Raw genomic sequence first — 26,137 nt, forward strand, 5'->3', positions numbered from 1 at the left:
CACAGAGGGGCAAATACAGACGCCCAAGGGGCAGAGGTCAGTCACAAGGCCCTTACAAACCTCGCCAATGGGGTACTGCTACCCAGAAAGGAGGAGAAGATGGGCCCCAAGCTAGCAGAAGACAAACACAATGACTCAACCCTCAAACAAATCTCTTTTGGCAGCTCCCTTGGGAGGAAAATTAGCACTTTTTGCAGACAACTGGCACATCATCACAAGAGACAAATGGGTCCTAAACATTGTCTCACAAGGCTACAGATTCCACTTTCATACCTTGCCAGGGATAAAAGGAATGCCAAACCTGCCACCAAATCAATGGGCAGAGGCACAAAAACAAATTACAGCTCTCATGGACATGAGCCATTCAACAGGTACCTATACAGGAGCAAGGACAAGGATTTTACTCAAGAGGACAAAGCATGGAGACCCACTCTGGATCTTTCAATTCTGAATACCTATCTGCAAGTACCAAAATTCAAGATGCTAACACTACAGCAGCTTCTTCCCATGCTGGGCAAGAAGGCTTGGCTAGTAACGTTGGACCTCAAGGAGGCATACCTGCATGTCCCTGTCAGACAAAATTGCAGAAGATACCCCCGCTTCATTGCAGGTTCAACGCGTTATCAATTCTCTGCACTGCCCTTTGGCTTATCTACTGCGCCCAGGGTTTTCACAAAATGCCTGGCACCAGTAATTGCATACTGCAGACAAAGAGGAATTCAAATATACCCATACCTGGACGACTGCCTTATTCAAGCAGAAAGCAAGGACATTCTTTTAAAGCATCTGGCATTTGTCAAACACCTTCTAAGTTGCCTAGGGCACACAGTAAACGAAAAGAAATCAAAACTAGTGCCTTCACAAAAACAAAACATAATATTCCTTGGTGCCAGCTTGAATCCAACGGCCCAGATGGCTTATCTCACGCCAGACAAGCAACAACAGCTGACTCAATACTTCAAAATAATGGCAACAAAGACCCAACTCCCTGCAAGAAAAATTCTGCAGGCCTTGGGATTCATGGCATCTTGCATACTACTAATACCATTTGCAAAACTGCTTATGAGGAAGTTACAATGGTACCTGAAAAGCGTATGGACTCAGCACAGCCACAGCTTGGAAACAATGATACCACTCATTCCCTGCCTTTAACAGGAGTTTCTATGGTGGGCACAGGCATGTCACCTCAACAAGGGTCAGCCTTTCACCTTACCCACAGCCAGGCAAACTATAACAACAGATGCACTGGACTATGCCTGGGGAGCACACATGGCAGGACAGTGCATTCAGGGCAAATGGACTACAGATCAAAGGCATCTGCATATCAATCAAAAAGAAATGCTAGCAGTACAGAATGCCCTAACAGCTTTCAAGGACCACTTACACCCAGGACAACTAATAATAAAGACAGACAATACCACAATAATGTGGTACATAAACAAGCAAGGGGGCACACATTCCTACCCTCTATGCAGGCAAGCAATGACCTTGTGGAACACAGCACTGTCTTACCAAGTTCAACTACAAGCACAATTCCTGCCAGGAAAGAAAAACACATTGGCAGACGCCCTAAGCAGAAACATCATGGATCCCCACGAGTGGAAACTAGGTCCACAAGTATTTGCAATGATAACTCAAAAATGGGGATGCCCAGACATAGATCTGTTTGCCAACCCCCAAAACTACCAACTTCAAAAATTTTGCACAAGGACATTCCACCCAAAAGCTTGGAAAGTGGACGCCCTCTCATTCAGTTGGAAAACATTAACAGTGTATGCCTTTCCTCCACTGCCTCTTCTAGCAAAGGTACTGCTGAAAGTCAGATTAGAGAAGGCCACAAATGATACTCATTGCACCAGACTGGCCACGCTAGCACTGGTATCCAATTCTAAGGAACATGGCCCTCGGCCCACCATGGATTTTACCACAAATCCCCTCACATGCTCACCCAGCGAGACAATCAGATTCTACACAGCCAGCTCAAGACTTTAAACCTGGCTGCATGGCAAATTACCCAAACAACCAGCCAACACCTCTATCCAAAGCTGTTACGGATGTCATTCTGGAGGCCAGGAGGCCCAGCACCAGGAAAACCTATTCAGACAAATGGAAAAGATTTTGTGCCTGGAACCAGGCTAAAGGCCAAAATCCCCTTGATCCAAACATTCCTCAGATTCTACAATATTTAACTGAGATGTTGCACAAAGGACTTCTTTTCATCTATTAAGATCCACGCCTCAGCAATTTCAGCTCATTACAACATGGATCCTCCTTTATTTTCACATCCACTCCTAAGACAGTACCTCAGAGGGGCTAAGAACATAAGACCGCCCAGGAGAGCACCAACACCTACTTGGGATCCCAACTTTGTTCTGGAAAAACTTACACCGCCGCCCTTTGAACCAGCTTTTTCAGCTGATTTAAAATTTCTGTCATGGAAAACTGCCCTGCTACTAGCAATAACTTCAGCTAGAAGAGTTTCAGAGCTACAGGCACTAATGGCAGTGGAGCCTTTCCTCATTTTTCATCAAGACAGAGTCTCTCTACGAACTAACCCTTCCTTTATGCCAAAGGTGGTATCCAGTGTGACCCTAAACCAAACCATTCATTTGCCCACCTTTTTTCCAAATCCCCATAACAAAGGAGAAAGACTCCTGCACTCTTTGGACATTCACAGGCAGTTATGTTACTACTTGGATAAAACTAAGGCTTTCAGAAAATCTGACCAGCTCTTTGTAGCCTATGCTGCAGGATCACAAGGAAAAGCTATCTCAAAACAGACCATTTCAAAATGGATAGGACATTGCATAGGTTTCTGCTACACGCATCATGGGAAAACTGTACGTGCTAACATTAGGTCCCACTCCACCAGGGCTACAGCTACATCAGCAGCCTTTCTCAGGGAGGTGCCAACCAAGGATATTCTGGAAGCTGCAACTTGGAGTTCAGTGCACACCTTCACCAAACACTATCATTTACCTCTATATTCTAAGACTAGAGCTGGTTTTGCCACTACAGTTTTGCAGGGCCTACTAGCATCTTCTAACCCTGTTTAACTCCACCACCCATCCTTAGCTTTGGGATTCAACCCAAGTGTGATGACTGCAGCAGGGTAACACAATGAACATAGTACAGTTTTGTACCTACCATAAATTTAGATGTTAGCGTGTTCACCCTTCTGCAGTCCAGGTTACCCTCCCTCCATCCCCTCTGAACTAGCTTGTCTTATCTATACCTTTCTATCCTATACAACCTCTGTGGTGTATTTGCTTGTGCGTGAACGTATTGTTTTATTTTTATATGTACATTTTTATATAGCAATATGTATTGCCTACCTATTGGAGGCACCTGACATCTGGGGCAAGAAAAACTGAAGAAAATGGCGTCAGATGCCTCTTATATACCCCTGACGCACTGACGTCAGGCAGAAGCGACAGCAACCAACGCCAGACCAAGACTTTGGAACTCTGGCCGACTGCGGGACCGCCTGACGGCAGGATAACCCAAGTGTGATGACTGCAGCAGGGTGAACACTCGAACATCTACATTTATGGTAGGTACAAAACTGTACTTTTCCTCTGATGATCAGGATTTACCCTCATCTACCTATGAGGATTCTGATGCTGAGGACTCTATTCCCTCTGCTTCCCCCCCAGAGGATTTCTCTTTTGGTGAAACCTTGCATGCTCTCAGGAAGCATTTTCATTGGGAAAGTCAGTATTTCTCTGATTCTAAAAAGAGGCTTAGGGATTTCTTACTCCTGCCCCAGCACAGGCCTTTAGCCATACCTCCTGTACTAGAAATTGTTGATGATGCCTTTTTGGAATCTAGCTTTGCCCCTGACTCTTCACCTCCTGCTCCCAGAAAACCTTATAGATATTACAGGGTCCCTGACTCTCACAAGTTCCTTTTTAAAAATCCTACTGCGGATCCTGAGACCATTTCACAGGGACCCAAGGGCATTAAAGCTACTACTGCCAAAAATCCTACCCCCTCTGATAGAGACTCCAGGGCGCTGGATAGATGGGGTAAGAAGATATACACTTCTGCAACTTTGACCATTAGGGCCTTAAACTGCCAGTTTCATATGTTAAAGTATCAGCAGCTTATTATTGGATTGCTTAAACAGAAAATTATGTTGATTCCTGATTGTGCTGACAATAAGGATTTCCAGGAATTACTTCATTCAGCTGAACAAGTTGGCAGATATACTTTGCAATGTGGTTTTGATTCACTAGATGCATCTTGCAGGGCTGCTGTAACTGGGTCTGTACTTAGAAGGCATGCTTGGCTTAAGGAGCAATCCTTGCCAGATCATGTTAAAGTGAAATTGCTGGATGCCCCCTTAAACCAGGACTACGTGTTTGCCAGCAAGACAGAAGAAGTTCTTAAAAAGATGGAGGAAAAAGCTAAATCTATGCAAACTGTTAAAGATTTTTTTACAAGTACAACCGCCAAGGTTTAGTAGGCATGGCCTTCCAAAAATTGGTCCTTTCCTGCCTCTTCCAGACTTTCTCAGTCCAAACCCAGATCCAGCAGAGCTCCCAGGCTTCAGTCCCAGGGTATACACAGGACTAAGCAGTGGGTGGTCTCCACTTCCAAATCTGGGAGTAATAAAACTTCCTCCTATGGTAAACTGTCTCAATGACTTATTTTTAAAACTTCCAAGCACTTCTCAACTGACTGTCTCTTTGGTGGGAAAGATTGCTCTTCATGCAAAGAACTGGGAACTCATTACCCAGGACAAATGGGTTTTAAATGTAGTGTCCCAGGGATACAGATTTCACTTCCACACGTTACCAACACCAAGCGGGTGGCCAGATCTACCCCCAAATCAGTGGGCAAAGGCCCAAAAGCAAGTACTTTCTCTCTTAAAGCATGGGGGATATTCTGTTGGTACCAGAAGAGGAAAAGGGACAAGGTTTCTACTCGAAACTTTTTCTGGTACCCAGAAAAGACAATTCATGGTGTCCTATCCTAGACCTGCCTACTCTAAACACCTTCTTGGTGATTCCAAAATTCAAGATGCTGACTCTTCACCAGTTGCTCCCTATGCTAGGCAAAAGATGCCTGGTTGGCAACATTAGATTTAAAGGAAGCATACCTTCACATCCCAATCAGGGAATCTTGCAGAAGATACCTACACTTCAAAGCAGGCAACACGCACTATCAGTTCTCTACACTACCTTTTGGCTTATGTACTGCGCCCAAGGTATTCACAAAGTGCCTAGCTCCAGTCATTGCATTTTGCAGGCAAAGAAATATTCAAATATACCCATACCTGGACGATTGTCTAATTCAGGCAGAAAGCCAGGACATACTTTTGAATCATCTGGCCTTTGTACAAAGGGTGCTAACTTGTCTGGGGTACACCATAAATGAAAAGAAATCACACCTGGTACCCTGTCAACAAATTGTATTCCTGGGAGCAAACTTGAATACAACTTCCCAGATGGCTTTCCTCACGCCAGAGAAACAAATTCATTTGACAACCTACTTCAAACAAGTGGCCACAAAAACCCTGCTATCTGCAAGGCAAATACTACAAGCCTTGGGGTTCATGGCCTCCTGTATTCATCTAATTCCATATGCAAGACTGCATATGAGGAAATTACAATGGTATTTAAAAAGCCTATGGTGTCAACATTCTCAGGATCTAGAAGCAGTTATTCCTATCAAACCTTGCCTACGCCTAGAGTTCCTTTGGTGGGCAGAGGCCTGCCACTAAAACAAGGGACTACCATTCACACTACTCCCTGCTGCCCAAACCCTAACAGGCGCATCAGACTATGCATGGGGGGCTCACCTGGCAGGGAAGTGCATTCAGGGCAAATGTAACCCAAGTCAAATGCACCTGCATATCAATCAAAAATAAATGTTAGCTGTACATAATGCTCTGACGGCCTTCAAGGACCAGATTTTTCCAGGACAATTAATGGTAAAAACAGCCAACACCACTGTTATGTGGTACATAAACAAGCAGGGGGGGGGGGTACACATTCTTACCCCCTCTGCAGACTAGCCATGGCATTTTGTAACACAGCCATGAGCTACCAAGTGCATCTACAAGCTCAATTCCTGCCAGGAAAACTAAATACACTGGCAGATGAAATAAGCAGAAACCTGATGGACCCACACGAGTGGAAACTGGAACCAAGGATTTTCAAATTGTTGACAAGCAAATGTGGGAGTCCAGATATAGAACTGTTTGCTTCCCCCCAGAACTATCAGTTGGACAAATTTTGCACAAGGACTCCCCACAAACAAGCTTGGTAAGTGGATGCTCTGTCCTTCAGCTGGAAAAACCTATCAGTTTATGCCTTTTCTCCTCTGCCTCTGCTCTCCAAAGTACTACTAAAGATCAAACAAGACAAACCAAGGACGATTTTGATTGCACCAGACTGACAACGCCAACAGTGGTACCCCCTCTTGCGCAGTGTGCCACTGTTGGCTCAATGGCACCTGACTCCTACCGTATCTTCTCAGCAGGACAACCGGATTCTGCACCCTCAGCTTCAAACACTGAACCTAGCAGCCTGGCTAATTACCTAATCTCTCCTTTACCATCCCTCAGTAACCCAGTGATGGATATCATTTTAGAGGCAAGGAGGCTTAGTACTAGAAAATCTTATGCTGAAAAATGGAAAAGATTCTATGCCTGGAACTAATCTCAAGGGATGAGCACAGCAGTGCCCAATTTACCTCAGATTTTACAATACTTAACCGAGATGCATCACAAGGGTCTGTCTTTCTCCTCCATCAAAATTCACACCTCAGCCATTTCAGCTCATTGTAACACAGAACCCTCCCCTCTTCTCTCATCCACTGCTCAAGCAATTCCTCAGAGGGGCCAAAAATTTACGACCACCCAGGAGAGCTCCAACTCCACCCTGGGACCTTAACTTTGTATTGGAGAAACTCACTCTTCCTCCTTTAGAGCCAGCTGCTACTGCAGACTTAAAATTCCTTTCTTGGAAAACAGCTTTCCTTTTAGCAATCACTTCAGCAAGAAGGGTATCTGAATTACAGGCCCTTATGGCAGTGGAGCCTTTCATCATCTTTCATGCGGACAGGGTGTCCCTCAGGACCAATCCCTCCTTCATGCCCAAGGTGGTATCCAGTGTGGCCTTTAATCAGTCCATTCCTTTGCCACCCTTCTTTCCTAATCCACAGAACAAAGGGGAATGGATACTGCACTCCTTAGATGTGCACAAACAACTTAGATTCTACTTGGACAGGACTCAACCTGAAAGGAAATCTGAACAACTGCTGGTGGCATTTGCTGCAGGTGCAGAGGGGACGGCTATTTCAAAGCAAACCATTTCCAAATGGATAGGCCATTGCTTTAAGTTCTGCTACAAGCACCATGGAAAACCTATCCCACAGAGGATCAGACCCCACTCAACCAGGGCTGCATCTACCTCTACAGCCTTTCTCAGAGGCGTCCCTACCAGGAACATCCTAGAAGCTGCTACCTGGAGTTCTGTACATACTTTCACCAAGCATTACCATCTGCCAATTTTCTCTAAATCCAGAGCTGGCTTTGCCACTTGCAGGGCCTTATAGCTGGTCCTAATGCTAAATTCCTCCTCCCATCCTTAGCTTTGACTGCAACAGTGAAACACGAAGAACATAGTACAGTTGTGTACACTTACCATAAATGTAGATGTTCGAGTGGTATTCACTGTTGCAGTCCTGGTTACCCTCCCTTCAGCCCTCTTACTTCTTTTGGCTATACCTCTACCCTCCTTTACTATGTTCAAAAGCTTTTTGGTGTGTTTGCTTTTTTGTTGGAGGTATAACCTTGTATATTTATAGATTTAATTGCTTCCCATTATGGGGGTACCTGACATCTGGGGCAATAAAAACTGATGTAATGGCATCGGCTGCATGTTTTACACCCCTGACAACCTGATGTCATGGAAGAAGGGACAGCAACTGACGCAGGACCCAAAACATTGTTAATCAGGCCGACTGAGGGCTACTGCAAGCAGATAACCCAAATGTGATGACTGCAGTGAATGCACTCGAACATCTACATTTATGGTAAGTGTACACAACTGTACTTTATTCAGTGTGCAGCCATCTTGGAAGTTCCTGCTCTGGTAGAGTTTTTAGTTGAATCTAGATAAGAAGCTGATGTTAAAAAAGACATAATTAGTAGGACATATAAAATATTTCACGACTACTATATGAATCAATCAAAGAAGGTTAGAAAAGACTGGATAGAGAGAATGGGCAAGCAGTTTGCAATTAGAGTGAAAGAAAGTAGGTAAGGGGTGGAATTTACTGGAGAACACCAGCAAAGGAACCAAGTTATTTGAAACAAATAAAGAGAAGAAGTTTGGACTGAGGGTTAGGGACATGCATCCATTCCAGGGGCTAATTTCAGAGTTTAGGCAAAGATAAACTTTTTTTTTAGGTAAAGAGCTGTCTTACTAAAAGGATACAAGGTCTAAACAACATGCCATGTATGAGCTGAGTCCAAGTCCTGTTGCTATACTTTGTATCCTACAGACTGCTAAGAGGAGACCTGTGTCTAGCATACAAGGCATCCTCCAACCCGTTACTGATAGATTTACTGTCATCAGAAATGCTCGGTCTAGGGATCTAAACCTGTTCTGCAACATCAACAGAACAGTTTGGAGGGACAGGTATACTTTGCAGAGGATACTGCTACTCAACTCCCAATCCACATAAAACAAAGTTCATCCTTGCCCATATTTAAACACAAGGTTGATCTTTGGATGGAAAACAAAAACTTACTCCAGAACTACCCCCTGTATTACTAATAGACAGAGCCAGCTCCTAAAAGCTTTATCCCATATATGGGTCCTCTCAAATTACCCATGGTATGATCCCAGTTATTCTTATTTAGGGATAATATATACTTATTGACCATGGAATGGGTAAGGCTAATCTAAAACCAAGTAGATAGGTTATTTCAAGCACAAAAAAGGAAATTAGCTAGGCTTAAAATAGCCCACAAGGGCACAGCTTAGTACTTGACTCTGAACCTAGAAAGGGATAGGGGCGTGCAAGGTGACAAACTAGCACTGTCAGATTTTTTAATTGAATCTACAAAGAAGCTACTGTTAAAAGTGGATACTTGGTAGGGTATAGAGTTATAGGAATCAATCGTAGGTCGCTAGATTGGAAAGAGAGAATGCGAAGGCAGCATACAAAATAACAATGAGATGACATCTGTATGGCTTCCAAGTATACTTTAAATTCCAGAATGTTTAGGATTTTTGCGTGGAAGTGTTTGCATAGGTAATTTTATATCACAAGCAGACATTAGAGAGTTTTTCAAGTAGATGACAAATGCTGGGGTTGTCATTGGACAGAGAGAGGTAACTGGGAACATGTTTTATGGGACTTTAATGATTTGGCAGATTTTAAAAATTCCCTACAGAGTACTTTGTCAGAAATGATGGGGATTAAATGATTGTAATTAAGCAAATTATTATTTTTAGCTGGATATAGGATCTGAATTGACCAAGCATCGATAACACCAATATGATCTTAGTAAGTTTAATGCCACTGACTACCAAAAAAGCAATTAATAAAAAACTGAAATAAAAATCAAAAACAGTTATTGAAGTATTGAATATTATAAATGAGATGAAAGAATGAAGGCAGGATCCCTAGAAGTGGAAAGAAGCAAACTTCACATAAAAAATAATAGAATTTGTGAGAATGTTACATGCAGAGCAATGTTCAAGAAGGGGAGTGAATTTTAATGTGAGGCAGGAACTGAACAATTTATGTAATATTGAAGTGAGTGATAACTGTTAAAAAGTAAACATAGATGTATAATGCATTTGCAGGCTGGGTTAGATGATTAGGTTTATATAAAAAATAGAAATCTGGGGGATGATGGATATTATAGTAATGTTTGTGAGAAGTGATAAATGTTTATGATGCCTGTAGAATGGGAAGTGAAGGTAATGATGAATAAGTGGTGTGACAGTATAGCACACGTCATGCTGAATGTTGTAGTTATTAAAGATGGTAATAAGAGAATGCAATATGCAGTACTGTGAGTGGCAGTTGTACTTGGTGCTTTACTGGTTGTAAAGTGGGATTGGCAAGTAAAGTTTAGATTTGTTTGGTGAAGGCATATGTGTCCTTTCCTGTAAGAGTACTGATGGAAGGTGAGGGGAATGCATGTGGGCAGGTTTGTAAAGGACATTTGCTTAAACTCTGTGGAATGAGCAATTAAATAGGGAGAGGTTTGTATGTATGAAGTTATGTAATGAAAAAGCAATACAGCTAACAGAGTGATTGTTGAAGAAAAGTATTTACACACTGCATACGTTTTAAAGTGCAAGATAAGTAAATAAAAGGATTAGTAGTGGATAAGTAGATTGGAGTAGGATATCCAGTGGAGTCACAGTTAAGGAGAAATTAATCATAGGCACTAAACAGGCTATAATTGCAAAGTACCTTGCCAAAGGTAAGGGAAAACAGCTCTTGTACTTAACAAAAAAGCACCAAAACAGGCATGTCCAAGGGTCAGCTTCCGGTGATTTCTCCTGTCCACCTGGTGAATCTAGTCATACTGGGGCAATGCAGCATCTGCCTCATGTACACAGACAACCCTCTCCTCCTATCACCCGATGCTACAACCTGTGAGAGATGCACTTACACAGCCAAACTGGAAGCAAAGCTCTCTCCAGCCAAGATTGTACTACACAGTCAAGAGGAGAAGGTTAACACCTGCACTACACCTCAAGCAACACATAGCCCTTCAAAACCCACACCATCAACACCCACATATGCAGAGGCCCTTAACATTAACCTGCCCAAGCAACAAGGACCTCCAAAGCTGAAACGCAAACAAACACCAGTCATAACCAAAGTGACACATTGTTCACAACACCAGTGTGCCACCCAACAAACCCCTAAGGCAAGACAACGTACCCAACACTTTAGTCATAGGTGACTCTATAGTCAGGCACAGTGATGTCCCACTTACCAGGCTGAGCAAGGAGAAAATTACAGTCAGCTGCCTGTCGAGTGACAAGATCCGCCACATAATGCATGGACTCAAGTCACTCCACAACAAGTACAAATATGACTCTGTCATTGTCCATGTTGGAGTGAATGACTTGAGACGTACCTCCCTGGACTACATGAAAAGAGACATGGAAGAGCTCTCGGATCATGTGGCCCAGGAAGGTATGATCCTAGCCCTGAGTAGCATCCTGCCTTCTCCCAGAATGATACCACAGTATAAGGACAAAATGATTGACTTCAACAGTTGGTTAAGCTTCTGATGTCATTCAAAGGGGATCCAGTACCTGTCTGCCTGGGACAACATGATCGACAAACCACAATGCTTTGCCAGAGATGGTATGCACCTGTCACCCCCGGGATTCAGGTTACTGGCTAAAGCTCTTGCCACATCTATAGTGCCTTTTTTAGGCAAGGTTCAAAGGACAAAACCACCACAGGAGAGATACAAGCATGCAAAATCTGAAGGTAATGCTACTCAATGCTAGAAGTCTAAACCTAAAAATGCGCTCTCTCGGGGCACTCCTAAAAATGGAGAACATCGATATCTGTGCAGTAACTTAGACCTGATTTCAAGACTCCAGAGAGCACCCCGGCTACAACTCTTACCACACTTTTCGGCCACCAAACCAAGACCGAAACACTAAAGGTGGAGGAGTGTCCATATTCACACCTCCAGGCTAGTTGCCCAACACAATGCATCTGAAATTTTCCAGGTGCAACTAACTCTAGGTAAGACAGCAATCCAAATTGTAGCTTGCTACAGATCCCCCACCATGCTCAAAGATTCTCACTACACCTTTCTAAACATACTGGAAAATATTAAGATACAACCAAACACCCTAATACTGGGTGATTTCATCTACCCTGCCATTAACTGGGAAAACTACTCTGGTACCAACACCTTTTCCCAACGGTTCTTGGAATTCATAAATTCCAACGCCCTAGATCAACTAATCCATTGTCCCACCAGGAGCTTCAATATCCTAGACCTGGTCATTACCAAGATGGGAGAAAGATGCTCCACACCAGTGGTCACCCCCTCATTGGTCAGGTCTGACCATAAGGAAATCATCCTTGACATCCACATCCCACCCCCCAGTAAGGAAACCTCCGTAAAAAACATCTCCAAAGCCAACTTCATGCTACTTAAGTCAGAAGTGACAAACTTCATGGCACCCATGCAGACTGGAGCTGAAAGTTCGACTGCTAAATCCTACACTAAGGCACTGTGCGAGCACATCCACTCGTGCATGAATCGTGCCATCCCAAATAGAACCAAGACTCTCTCCTCAAAAAAAAAAGGAAGCCAATCTGGTGGTCCCCTGACATAAACAAACTGTACAACAGAAGGAAGAAACTGTTGCAGAAAAGAAGAAAATCCCAGGATGCAAAAAACTCCTTTACCAGCCTCAGTAAGAAGCTGAGGTCCCTCATAAAATCCTCCAAAGCTAGTTACGAAAATAAAATTGCCAAAGATTCCAAAGACAACCACAAGGCATTCTGTAGTTACGTCAAGAACCTAAATGGCAATGCTCATATCTGCTCTGAGCTACAACAGAATGTCATTAAATATACTGATCCCAAGGATATTGCCAATATCCTGGCAGATCGATTTAGTGCCTCCAACCCCCTAAAGGGCCCATCTCAGTACCAAAAGATTGCCAAATTCCAGGAATTCTGACCACATAGGGAGAAACCACACTCTCTAAAGCTAAGAGTACAGCATCCATGGGACCAGATGACATCCCGGGCTGTGTACTACATGAACTACAAAATGAACTGGCACCTCACCCAAGTGTCATGTTTAATCATAGCCTCACCTCAGGCTTCATGCCCACTGAGTGGCACACAGCTGCAATTATCCCACTCCACAAGGGGAGATCCACCTTGGATCCGTGAACTACTATCCCATCAGACTGACGAGCCTGATCTGCAAGGGCATGGAATCCATTATCATGGAACTTATAAACAAAGACATTGGCAACCTTCAAACACTGGACCCTGCCCAGTTTGGGTTTGAGAAGGGCCGATCTTGCCTCCTGAACCTGATTGACTTCTTCAAATCAGTCTCCAGAGCTGTGGACGAGGGTAAGGCGGTCCACACAGCCTATCCGGACCTCGCCAAGGCCTTCAACACCATCCCCCACTTTGAAATCATAGATAAACTTACTAAGCTGGGCATAAATCCCTACATCACTCGATGGGTTGCCAGTTGGCTTACTGACAGAACCCAGACTGTAAAAGTAGCCGACTCCAAATCCAGCTCCAGACAAGTGGAGTACCTCAGGGTTCAGTCCTGGGACTGCTCTTGTTTGGGATCTACTTCTCTGAAGTACAGGCCCAACACTAAGGGGCTCTGGCTAACAAAGTTCACAGATGACTGCAAACTGGGAGCCATTATTGAATTCCCAAATGTTGTGGATATTCTACAAAAGGGCCTTACAGAAACAGATGCTTGGTGCCAGAGCCACAAGCTCAAGCTTAATGCCAAGAAATGTATAGTTATCCCCTTTGGGGAAAACTATGTACCCATGAATTACCACATAGATGGCAGTACACTAAACACCGAAAGTGTGATGAGAGACTTGGGGACACAGGTGGACAGTAGTTTCACCTCCGATAACCACATCGCCATAACAGTCAGGAGAAATCCTTCTATGTGGCACACCTCATGACTAAGGGCTTTTCATCCAGAAAAAAGGAGGTCATTGTCCCACTGTACGCATCCCTCATTAGACCCATTATAGAGTACAACGGCCTGTTTGGTATGTACCTCACAAGACATCTGCAACAGCTGGAAAGGCCGCAGAAGTACCTCACTAAAAGAATTACAGGCCTAAAGCAGATGCCCTATGCTGACCATCTAAAAAAACTCCAGCTATACTCTGTGGCATATAGTCTACTCAGGGGAGATCTCTGCTTAACATACAAGTCCATGTCAAACCCTGAGCTGTTGGACATGCTCCACTTAAAGAAATCCCATTCCGTCAGAGCCACACTCTCCAAGGATCTAAACCTTGTCATCACAATGAACAAAACATGCTGGTGGGTTAGGTTCCTGACCCAGAGACTCCCCATACTCTGGAATAGACTGCCCATACATGTCAAGCAGAGCACCTCCTTGGCCCTCTTCAAAAGGAACCTTGACGATTCGATGGGAGATAGGAAATTCATCCCAGGGAATCACATCAGTCGCCCTGCTAGACAGGGGTCCAGGGAAGTAAATATTGTGGGAAGAAATATCCGGGGAATTGTTTGACTAGGCTTGTATAGGCCCTAGGGCTGATAGCCTAGTACCAACCTATGAAGTACACAGCACAGCATCAGAAAACAGCAATACTCTTAAGGCATATAATTGGGAGAATTGAAGACCAGATGAGGGTATCCACCTATTGTGTAAGCCCCTGGTAAGGTAACATTTGGTTACTATGTCTAGTTCTTACAGTCCTATACAGAAAAGAATATTATTATGGTAGATTCTGTGCAGCAGAAGGTTCCCAGAATGATAGGAGGAATTATTAGTCTGGGAAATGATAAATGGCTTGAGTGCTTGCAATGTACATAGCAGAAAGAAGGGGAAAAAAAGATGTGATTTGCCATCTTTTAAGGAGATGTCTAAGAAGTGGTAGATTTAAAGAGTGGAGAGCACTATACAGGGAGGTTAAGTTAGAAAGATGGCATTAACACTGATTTAAGAGATGCCTTTTTTAGAGGGATTAGGGACATGTAGGTCAACAAGGTTTCATGCTACCTGAAAGTAATGGAAAGGGGTAGCTGCATAAGTACTACTCTGACCCCCAAAGAGATTTGGCGAGCCACAGTTCATTCTTTGTCACAATATTCATAATATTTTATAAATGTCTGCATTTTACTGTAGTATGTTGAATTCTGAACGTCATTCTTGCTCCCTTCCTCCAAGGCATACCTGATTTTGTGCATTTATTTTGGATTTTCGGTCACCAGCAATCAAGCACATTGGTAAAAATTAATTATGTCTCTTTTTCTTTCTTTAGTGGCTAGAAACAGATTATTCCACACAATGGTGCTTTGAAAACTTTATACAGATTCGTTCCATGAGGAGGGCCAGAGATGTCAGAGAACAACTGGAGGGCCTCATGGAGAGAATAGAAATTGAGATGACATCAACGGATGACAATGTCCCTATCAGAAAGGTATTAAACAGCAAAGATGTGGTGAAAGTGCCCAAAACGTAACCAGTAATCCAAAATTAGGCACCGGAGACCAGCAGTTCCAACACACAATGTTCAAACACAGCAAAAGGAACACACGTCCACAAATAACATATAAACACTGATAAAAGCACTTCCCCTTACGTTTTCATCTCCTAGAACTTCATCAAATGATCTGATGAAGTTCTGTGAGATGAAAACATAAGGGGAAGTGTTTTTATCAGTGTTTATTTGTAGATGTGTGTTTGTTTGAACATTAAATCACTTGTGTGTTGGAACTGCTGGTCTCCGGTACCTATCAGAAAGGTAATCACAGCAGTCTTAGAATCTTTAATTTGTATTTCTTAGGTTTGTACCTACCATGCATGCATTATTTATTGTTAGATTGTTCTACAACACTGCTAACAGTCACTGTAAGCAGTAGGAAAGATGCACCATTTGTAAAGGAACTCAGATGTTGGTGTGTTCCTTCTGTTGTCAGTTTGAGTTTGGATGGAGAATCTTATTGTTTAAGGGCTCTGAGCTAGGACTGGCCTATACTCTTGTTTTTGTAACTAAACATTGGACACTGTCCAGTGTATCATTGTTATCGTGAATAGAGTTCCCTGTAAGTAAAGCACTCTGTAAATACAAGTGAAAGTAATGTGCCTGTGGTCATTGCATGCTTCCCATAAAGTGCTGTAGTTTTTATAGATTGTCATTAAATGTGAGTAAACGTTGGCATAATCTAACCATGATTACTAGTGAGTGTGCATGCACTTTTTCTCATTTGTAAGATGGCCATTACACTCACCCCACATCTTGTGGTACAAGAGGTGGTTATTCAGTCACCCTGTTGCCCACACTTTGGAATATGTAACTGTCATTTATGGTTATCTCCACTACTGAGAAAAGGTGAATGGTCTTATTATAGTAAACATATTAATTCTGCAATGTCAGAGCTAAAAGTAAGCTGACAGATGACAGAAAAACATTTTTAGCAGTCTATGTATATATTTCCTTTTCTGTTTTATAATCATTTCATGGTCTCTTGCTTTATAGGCCATCACTGCTGGGTTTTTCTACCACACATCCAGACTGACCCGCAGTGGTTACAAGACTGTAAAACATCAGCAGACAGTGTATATACATCCAAACAGTTGTCTATTTGAAGAACAACCTCGGTGGGTTATATACCATGAATTAGTCTTCACGACTAAAGAGTTTATGAGACAGGTACGTTTCTCCTGCTTCATTTTCATTTTTTTTTCAGTTATTCACTGAAGTTGAAACACAATACAAAATATTCAAGCCCGTATTACAAATGCTTAACATTGATCAGCACTGCCTCTCTATCCCTGCAGCCAAATTTATGCCATTAATATATTTGGGTAACATTATTTCTATAGTAAGTGATAATATATGGGTTTATTCAACTTGCAAAATTTGGATTGTGACAAACTTTTAAATTCTGTCCTCCTTTATAATCATACTCTTTTCTGTGCTGACTGTTGTGTACTATTAAACAAATGTTGGCTAGAGCCATTCTAAGTTCTTGGTGCTGAAAACTGCTGTTAGCAGTGTCTATGTCCACTAGATGATCATCAGTTAGTTAGCAGTGTCTTTGTTCACTAGATGGTCATCAGTCCTGCATATTATTCCTGTCCCCTTTTCTTTCCTGAAATACCATTTTTGTTTACTCTAATGCTATTATTTTGTTTTAATATTTGTTGAACTCCAAATGTAATTTTATTAGGCATTTTTTTTCAAAGTTTATTAAGTAAAAAAACTGTTTCCTGCACAGAGACATGCTAAACAAGCAAAACTATGACCTATGGTAGCAGGTTGTAATGCTACCAATTCACAAATGGGTGTAGTTAGCACATTAGACTCGTACAGTTTTAGACCCATCAATCTGACCATTATTCTCTGTAAAGTCATAGAGACAGTCACATTCCAGCATATCCACAATGACACAAGGGACCCACTTCTATTAGATGTGGTAGAGTATGGATCTGTTAGGGGGAGAGCTTGCCTGTGGACTCTTCTGGTGTTCTTTGACAAGGTAACTGTAGCAATTGATAAAAGTCTGACGGTGCAAACTGCTTATCGTGACCCTGCTAAGGATAAGGGAATAACTAAAAAAAGTTAAGAGCATTAAATACCAATCCATATGGAATTCAAATTCAGTCAGTAAAGAAGGCATTAAACAACAGGACAGAATAATTGGTTTTCCACTTCTTTTAGACTAATGTCAGATATAAAATGAGGAAGTGCGCTGTGAATAGCCAAATCTTTTGATGGCTGCACACTGGGTAACATAATTACTTCAATAAAATGTGCAGAATCCTCCCAAGATGATCTACAGAAAATGCACACTAGTGCAGTAGTAATGGCCTCATTTTTAATGTCAGTAAATTTAGCATCATTTTACTTGACAAACATTACATAATTTCTAATTACAAAAATAAGTGGTCATGCCATAAAAATGTCATCATCATGAAATATCTAGGGACAACAGCAGACAACAGTTTAAACTTTGACCAGTGTATATTAGAGTCAGAAAAGCATATACTGTAGCCTGTCTTGTTCTAAAGGTCAAGTGTTTTCACTCTACCACCACAGCGTGAGCCTTCCACCCATTGTTTAGACCCATCACTCCTTCTCCGATCCAACCTGTGGTTTCGGAGTCGTTGGATCAGTGGACGATTGGAGCCGAAGGGTCGGTGTCAACAGTACCATGTACCTCGAAGCCAGCCAGTGCCTTGAGTGTGTCAGATCCGACTGGATTGCATCTGAGCTCTGAGCCATAGCCTCGGGGTCAGATCCAAGGGAGTGCTCTCTGCTCCGACTTTGTCGGAGAGAAGCATTCCCCTCGGCTTCTCGGCTCCGGCTCCCCAGTCAGATCAGGGTGGGGGGGGTCGGATTCCACTAGGTCATCCCAGGAGATCCGTTCCCCCTTGGCATTCGACATGGTGGAGAGAGTTCTCGCAGGGTCGAGGCCTCTGACCATTTTGTATTCAGAGTCTGTCCAGACCCTCCTGGCCTTGAGTGTGGTTCGGCCATCTTGCCCTCTCAGGGACACCCTGTAGCCGTAGTGCCCCAAGAAGTTCCTCCCTTGGAACAACCCACTTGCGAGACCTCCCTAGACAGTCCCCCGGAGGAGCGCCCTGTGCAAGCATATGTGTAAAAGGAAGCACTTGGACTCTCCTCCAGAGTTCCTTACCGAGACATGGATAAAGGGGAAGCTTCCCCACGATCACCCCCCGAGGATGTCTCCTTTGTAGACATCATGGAGATCCTTCGGCAAAGGGAGGGTGGTCCACCCCAGAACCAACCTCTGATGAGTCCATGTTTCTGGAGGTGTTTGGCTCTGGCCCATCTATCTCTTGGGTGTCCCCTCCTGCCGATCCACTTGTGGATTTGATAACATCTAGGGCGTGGAAGGAGCCGGACACCATAGAGCCAACACCCAAGCACCTAGACAAAGTTTTAAGCCCCCCCCCCCCGCAGACAAGGTATACTGGCACAAGGGGTCCCCTGTAGATGCTATGATGGTGGTGGCGGCCACCAGAAAGAAACTCGCCCAGGAGAGCCCCACGGTCCACCCACCTGAACGAGAGTCGAGAGCGTTGGATCATTTTGGGAAGCGAGTTTATGCCTCAGCGACCTTCTGTGTGAGGGCTCTGAGCTACATGGCACATGTCATTCGACTCCAGAGAGATCTGGTCAAGGAAGTCATGGAGTCGACCCTAAGGTCCATGTCGGCAGAGGACAGAAAGATGTTCGATGCACGAATGGCCACCCTAAAATCTGTAGCCAACACGTCTATGCATTTGCTCTCCCATGTCATGGAGGGAGCCTCACAGGAGGCGAGGTCAGGCATTGCCATCTGGCGTCACGCCTGGCTCTGCTTATGTCCGTTCTTGGAGCCCTTCAAAGCGTCTTTTACCAACGCCCCTTATGATGATTCTTCCCTTTTTGAGAAGTTGATCAGAGAGATTTTGATCCAGAGTGAGAAAGATGGGAAGATGCACTCTGCTATCGGGATCCGCTTCTCACCGCCTCAAAGGTCCTTTTCCAGGAACCAGCGAGGCAGAAGATGTGGTTCCGCAAGTCTCAGGCATTTTCCTGGGACACTCGGGACTTGCCCTCCTCCAGAGGCAGAGGGAGATATGATAGATGCCACCCTAGAAGCAGAGGGGGTCCTAGGGATTTCAGATCCCAAGAAAATTTCTCTGGTAACCCGGGCAGTAGCCCTGAGGGGTTGCCCGGCTGTCCATCCCTGGATGCAGTCTGGAATCGCTTGTCGCTTCACCCACTAGCATGGGAGTCCATCACTACAGATCAGTGGGTGCTGCGAGTCATATCCAAAGAATATTTTGTTCCATTCAAGGATCCTTCCCCATCCAACAAAGCCCTCCCGGATGTTCCACCCATGCAGCGGGAGGAGGCAGCAGTGCAGGTACACTCTCACTGCTAAGAAAATGAGTCATCCAACCTGTCCTCCCAGACCAGTCCAGATCTGGGGTTTATTCCAGGTTCTTTTTAGTGCCAAAAAAGATGGGGGAACCTCAAACCAACATTGGATCTATCCAAATTGAACCTATCAGTAACCAAGACAAAATTCCGGATGGTCACAATTCAATCTATCCTGCCCTAGCTGCAGGCCAGAGACTGGATGTGCTTGATCAACCTCCAGGATGCGTACTATCACATCAAGATGGACATGCGCTCCCAGAGGTTCCTTCACTTCCGGCTGGAAGCCAGTCATTACCAATTTTGAGCCCTCCCCTTTGGTCACACCACAGCCCCCCCCCCCCGAGTGTTTACCAAGGTAATAGCAGTAGTAGCAGCTCACCTGAGGCTTCAGGACATTCAGGTCTTTCCGTACCTGGATGATTGGCTCTTTACTGCCCCATCAGAGCATCTACTATGTCAGGCCAGGAACTCCTTCCTTCAGCTTGCCAACAAGTTGGGCATTACAATCAACATGAACAAGTCTGCTCTTCTCCTGGTTCAGATTTTGGACTTCACCGGGCCACGGCCGGACACAGTACAAACAAAGATGTTCCTCCTGTCAGACAGGATGCGCAGCTTGAGGTTACACATCTTACACATTCTTCAGACCCATTAACCAACAGCCGAAGCAGTGTTAAGAGCTTTAGGTTCCATGGCGGCCACGATAAGTCTTCCAATGGAGTGCCTTCATATGAAGGTGCTGCAGTGGACACTCTCAGTTCATTGGTCACTATTAGACCTTCCATTGTCTTTTCCAGTGAGAATTTCAAAAGTGTACAGGGACTCCCTTTGCTGGTGGATTCAGTCCCCGGATCTCCTCAAGGGACTTCCATTTCAACTGGCTTTCCCCAAGTCCACAGTGACCACGGATGCCTCCCTACTGGGGGAGGGCACTGCTCAGGAAGGACAGTCCAAGGCATGTGGTCCCCTTCCAAGACCTATCTGCACATCAGTGTTCTAGAGTTGAGAGCGGTTCTTCTTGCGTTGCAGGCCCTTCATGCTCATCTTCCTCTGGGAACGATTGCAATTCAGATGGACAATATGCCAGTGGTCTGGTATATCAACAAACAAGGGAGAACCAGATCTTATCCCTTATGTCTAGAGGCCATGAGAGTGTGGGTCTGGGCGACCTACACCAGCCGCTTTCTGGTGGCAATGCACATCCCGGGACAATCCAACATTCTAGCAGACAGGCTCAGCAGATCGATCCTAATGCTTTACGAGTGGTGTCTGAATCCTTTAGTAGTGGAACAGATATTTCTAGAGTGTGGTCGTCCTTGCTGCGATCTTTTTTCATCTCTTCCAATGCAAAATGCAGCGAGTTTTTCGCTCTGACTCCCTGCCGAGAGAAGCCCCCAGAGACGCTCTGATTCATGCTTGGCCTCCCAGGCTTTTTTGTGCATATCCTCCACTTCCCCTTATGTCAAAGTTTCTACAGAAAGCCCAAAGGCTGGGGAGCACTGTGATCCTCATCGCCTCATTATGGCCTCGACAGGTTTGGTTTCCCTTACTCGGGTCTCATCCAGTTGTTCCACCATGGACCTTGGATCCAGTCCCAGATCTGCTCTCACATTCCTCGGGGATCCCTCATCCAGATCCGGACAGCCTGAAGCTCATTGCTTGGCTGCTCCGGTTCTCATGATTATTAGGGCTCCTGGTCTGTCATCTCCTTTTAAGTCCATTCTGGTAGCAGCTCATAAATAGTCTACCAGAAAAGTCTACCGTAGTAAATGGAAACATTTTTATATATGGGCCAATCAGAGGTCTTTGGATCCTTTCACTGTTCTGCTTTCGTCAGTTTTAAATTTTCTGGCTAGCATTTTTAAACAGGGCGCTAGTTCCTCTGTGGTGAAAGTCCAACTAGAAGCCATCATTAAATTTTCATGTTAGGGTAAACATGTCTTCATTGGCTTCCTCTAAACTTTGTAAAACCTTTCTCAAAGGTGCCTTTCTTCTCAGATCCCTGGTTAAGGACCCAATTCTGCCTTGAGACCTCACCTTAGTGTTGCAGGCATTGGTTTCTCCCCCCTTTGAGCCTGAGGCATCTGTGGATCTACAATTTTTGACTTGGAAAACTGCCTTCTGGGTTGCCATCATGTCTGCTATAAGGGTGAAGGACCTTCAAGCTCTTTCTATCAAAGTCCCTTATATGATCTTTCATAAAGATAGAGTGTCGCTATGCACTTGACCCATCCTTCCTTCCCAAGGTAGCTTTGGAAGCCAATATTAATCAGACCATCAATTTGCCAGTATTTTTTCCTAACTACCAGAACAAAGGGGAATACAAATTACATTTACTGGACGTACATAGGCAGTTGAGGTTTTATCTTCATAGGACTAAACCATTCCACAAGTCTGAAACTTTTTGTGTCCTATGCCAAGCCCTTCTTTGGTAAACCTGTTTCACAAGTGACAGTTGCTCACTGGATTTCACAATGCATTGTCCGGGCTTATTCCGAAAGAGGTTTGCTCTACCAGGAAAAGTGAAGGCTCATTAACCCGATCTATGGCTATGTCAGTGGCCTTTTGGTCTAGGGTCTCTTTAGATGATATTTGTTAAGCTGCTACTTGGACCTCATCTCACACCTTTATTTCTCATTATAAACTGGATCAGGTCTCTAGGAGTAGAACATCCTTTGGTTCTGCGGTGCTCTGGAATATCCTTCCATGAGGGCCTCCCAAGAGTTAGGTAGCTGGGGACTCTGTCCCACAGGTTGAAGAGCAAATGAAGTAAACTACTTCAGATAAAGAAGTTATGTACTCACCATAATGTTCCATCTAAGTAGTTCTACTTCATTTGTCTTCAACCGTCCCCCCCTCCTTCCCCCTAACCTTATCCTTTGGGATATGACATGTCCTTTGTATCGGACGGTTATTGTTGCAATCCTTGGTCCTGTCCAGCCTAAGGTTCTTCCTGTGATGATTCATGTTTGATGATAAGGTGTCATTGGGTCCGGTGTCTGATAACTGTTAGGCAGCAAACTCGATCTGAGGGGAGAAGGGAGACAGGGGGCATTATGGGTAAGGGGAGGAGCATGGAGCTCGGAGCTGTAGCTGAAAAATGCAGCCGTGCCGGATCTGATGTGGATCTGAAGACCTACAGGTTGAAGACAAATGAAGTAGAACTACTCATCTGGAGCGTTATGGTGAGTACATAACTTCTTTATTTATGTCTAACAAAATACTTTTAATCTTCCAAAGGTAGTAGCTTACCTTCTACCTCCCATCAAGGCCATGGGAGTGTAAACATGGAGCCAGTGTCTGGCCATTTTAAAAATCCTCTGGAGAGCAGAGAATCAGTTTGTCCATGAGGAAGGAGGAAGCATAAAACTAGATTATCCAAGGCAGAAATGGCAGCCTAAGAGGTTCAAACATTCCACCAACAAAGGACTGGCAAGAGAGCTTATGAATACCAGGGTGGGATGAAATGCCACTAGGAAAAGGAAATTAACAGGGAAAAGAGCGAGGAATGTCTGCTGATATAGGGCCTGAACGAACTCAACCTAATGCCATTCTGAACCACACAGAAAGGCACAAGATAAGAAAAACTGACCAGACAGAAAGAGAAACAAATGTCTTCTGTGAAAAAATGGATGAGATGAAGCCGAAGTCTGGACTGCAGGTTTGAGACTGCCTTTCCTACCAGAGATCTGATGCAAATAGAATGGGATAATGGAGTGCTGAATGAAAGACCAGCTCTGATAGAGTTTTTAGGCGAGTCTAGAAAAGAGGTTACTTTTAAAAAGGGGTAACTAATATGGCATATAAAGTATTGTATGATAACTATAAAAAGCAAGGGAAGTAACATGATGACCACTGTATAAACATCCTTAGTACTCTGCTCCAGTTACTGCAACTCTTGTAACTACTTATACAGAACTTCTAAGGACATTGCTAACTTCTAATTTGGATACTCCTGGAAGCAAAAAAAAATCACTAAAAAATAGATTGACTTCCTACATCATTTGAGCTTCACTAACAGAGACTGTCTTCTACTTCACACTACTAATAGCAAAACACTTGCCTCGAGCTGGGCATTGGTGCGGTATAACTGTAATAGAAGATGGTAATCAAAGTCAGACTGTTAAAATACTTTAAAAACATTTCAGTACTCTTAAACATCTAAACATTTTAACCACTAATTTTTATTCCTGATCACCGATAGTGTCACGATGGAAACTCAAACTTCCAAAACCAAATAGTTTCATAGGTGTTTACTAGGCTAATGACCACAAGGGCCTTTTTAACCCTAGCCATTCATCCCAAAATCTCAGACAAATTCTCGTACCCTTGATAAGTAATAACCAAAAAGTGCCTCAAAAATGGTAAAACACTGCACTGTCGCTAAAGTAATTCAGTAAACTTCCCTTTATTGGCACCATTAAATAAAGTTAAGCGCTTTTGTCTCTAAAAAGACTTCATTAGAACTAAGTCCATATTGAAAGACTCCATTTTTAAATCTTATGAAGCATTGTGATTGATTACAATTTTACACTTTATTTCCTGTTGCCCTGCATAATTTGTCACAATAATTTAAAACGGTAATATCACAATAAAAAAAAAATAGTCCAACCATTTAAACCTTAAAATTCACAAACATTCAAGATTAAACAAGTATACAAGCACATTTTCTGAAAGTTGATGACTTATAAGTTGCCCCCAGAGGGGTTATAACACAAGGATATTCTTAAAGTTTAGCTGACCTTAGTACTGAGGCTAGGGAGGTTTGATTGTTTAATCCTGGTGGGACACTGGGATTTAATCTTAATTACCAAAGCAATTCATGGTACTGCAGCAAAGTTTCCCATTGTTCAATCCTTGGATTTTGGTCAACCTGTTCAAATACACAGAAAAGAAACCTACTACTATTGTAAGTTAGAGAATGCCTGTAAAGTGCATTTGTTTCAGAATTCTTTTTTATATCTTAATAATGGTAATGTATCCAAGACCTTAATGGCCTCTTGGTTTTCTTCACATAGTAAGGAAACATACCTTGCAATAGGCTAAATAAACAGTACCCTTGATAGAACAATTGAAATACTTCTTCCCTTTAAAAGTCCCATCTATACTGGAAAGTTCTAAAACTTCACAATCTGGCACGTAGGCATATTAGTGACACATGCCGGATTTTGTCTGCTGTTTTTCACTGTCTCTCTCTTTTTCTTCCCTTTTTCCAGAATATCTTTGATGTTATGCCCTTTCTTGTAAGTATATACCAAAGGTCTAGAAAATATCTGCAGACTGTTAGCCATTTTGGAAAAAATATACCAATATTTGGTAATGATCTTTTGAATATCTCTTGTATGTTGATTAAATTTCAAAATAAAAGCCCTATTATAGTCCATGTCTTTGACTTCATTAGTAGACTTCAATCTAAACCCCTCATCTTTAGCTCCCAACAAAGGGATACATTTAGTTCTCCAACCCTTCCAAAACGTCAGTCACTAATCTTCTCACCAGTGGACCTGGATATCCACATTGTTCATAGGTGTTTACTAGGCTAATGACCACAAGGACCTTTTTAAGCCTGGCCATGCATCCCAAATCTTTGACAAATTCTAATACTTTTGATAAGTGTAATCATGAGCCTGGGAGGTGAACCATTTACAGGTTACCTGTGTCCATTAGAGACACAGATGCCAAACCAGAGATGAATTTCCTGTTCTCCATCCAGTTGTCCAAATTACACTTGAATTAGGTTAGAAAGGAACTCTGCTTTACATGGATAGAAAACCTGTTCAGAGAAGGGGTAGTCTCTGGGATGCACATCTGTCTCTCCAGCAGGTCCTGTTTATATCACAGGCAAGATTTAAGTCTTTAGAATGAGTAAGTCTGATGCTGTTTGCTTTGTGGATATGCAGAATTTCCATCAGAGTGGGGTCTGACAATGCCTGGTATAACAGGCATGGATCTCCCCCCTCAACAGCCTGTAGGAAACAAAATACAGGAATTAGGGCCTTGAGGCGGTTTGCATAGGACATGTTACTTATGCCCTGTATTCTTTTAGTGAGGAACCTCTGTGGACATTCCAGTTGTTGGATATGACTGGTTAGGTACATACCAGAGGGGATATTGTATGCAATGACAGGTCTGATGTATGACAAATACAATGAAACAATGACTTCCTTGGACCTAGTTGCCATACCTTTGTTTTACAAGTTGCACAATATAGAATGATTTCCTCATTATTGCAGACACATGATGGTCAAAGGCTAGATTACTGTCCGTATGTGTCCCCAAGTCCCTGACTGCTGGGTCAGTTCTTTGGGGTGTGTTGTCAGTACAGTACAGAGTCGATTATCCAAACTAATTGGGACCTAGGGTAGTTCGGATAATTACTGCAACCGACACAGCAAACCAAAATTCGAATAAAAAACAGTAACCAGATCCAAAATATTTATTGCACTTAGCGCCTTGGGCTACCA

The 26,137-nt window shown here is 43.3% G+C and overlaps 1 protein-coding gene across 2 annotated transcripts in view; it reads left to right on the forward strand.

The window, feature by feature from the left end:
- Positions 1-26,137, forward strand: part of DHX16 (DEAH-box helicase 16) — a 983,432-nt gene that overhangs the window by 775,131 nt on the left and 182,164 nt on the right. For both annotated transcript variants that reach the window (XM_044084487.1, XM_044084486.1), the window contains exons 19-20: positions 15,036-15,194; positions 16,254-16,427. In XM_044084487.1, the coding sequence (XP_043940422.1) occupies positions 15,036-15,194; positions 16,254-16,427 (333 nt within the window). The remainder of the gene's footprint in view (positions 1-15,035; positions 15,195-16,253; positions 16,428-26,137) is intronic.

Source organism: Protopterus annectens, chromosome 9.part0, assembly GCF_019279795.1.
Source record: "Protopterus annectens isolate FY-2018-M chromosome 9.part0, PAN1.0, whole genome shotgun sequence".
Classification (NCBI taxonomy): domain Eukaryota; kingdom Metazoa; phylum Chordata; order Ceratodontiformes; family Protopteridae; genus Protopterus; species Protopterus annectens.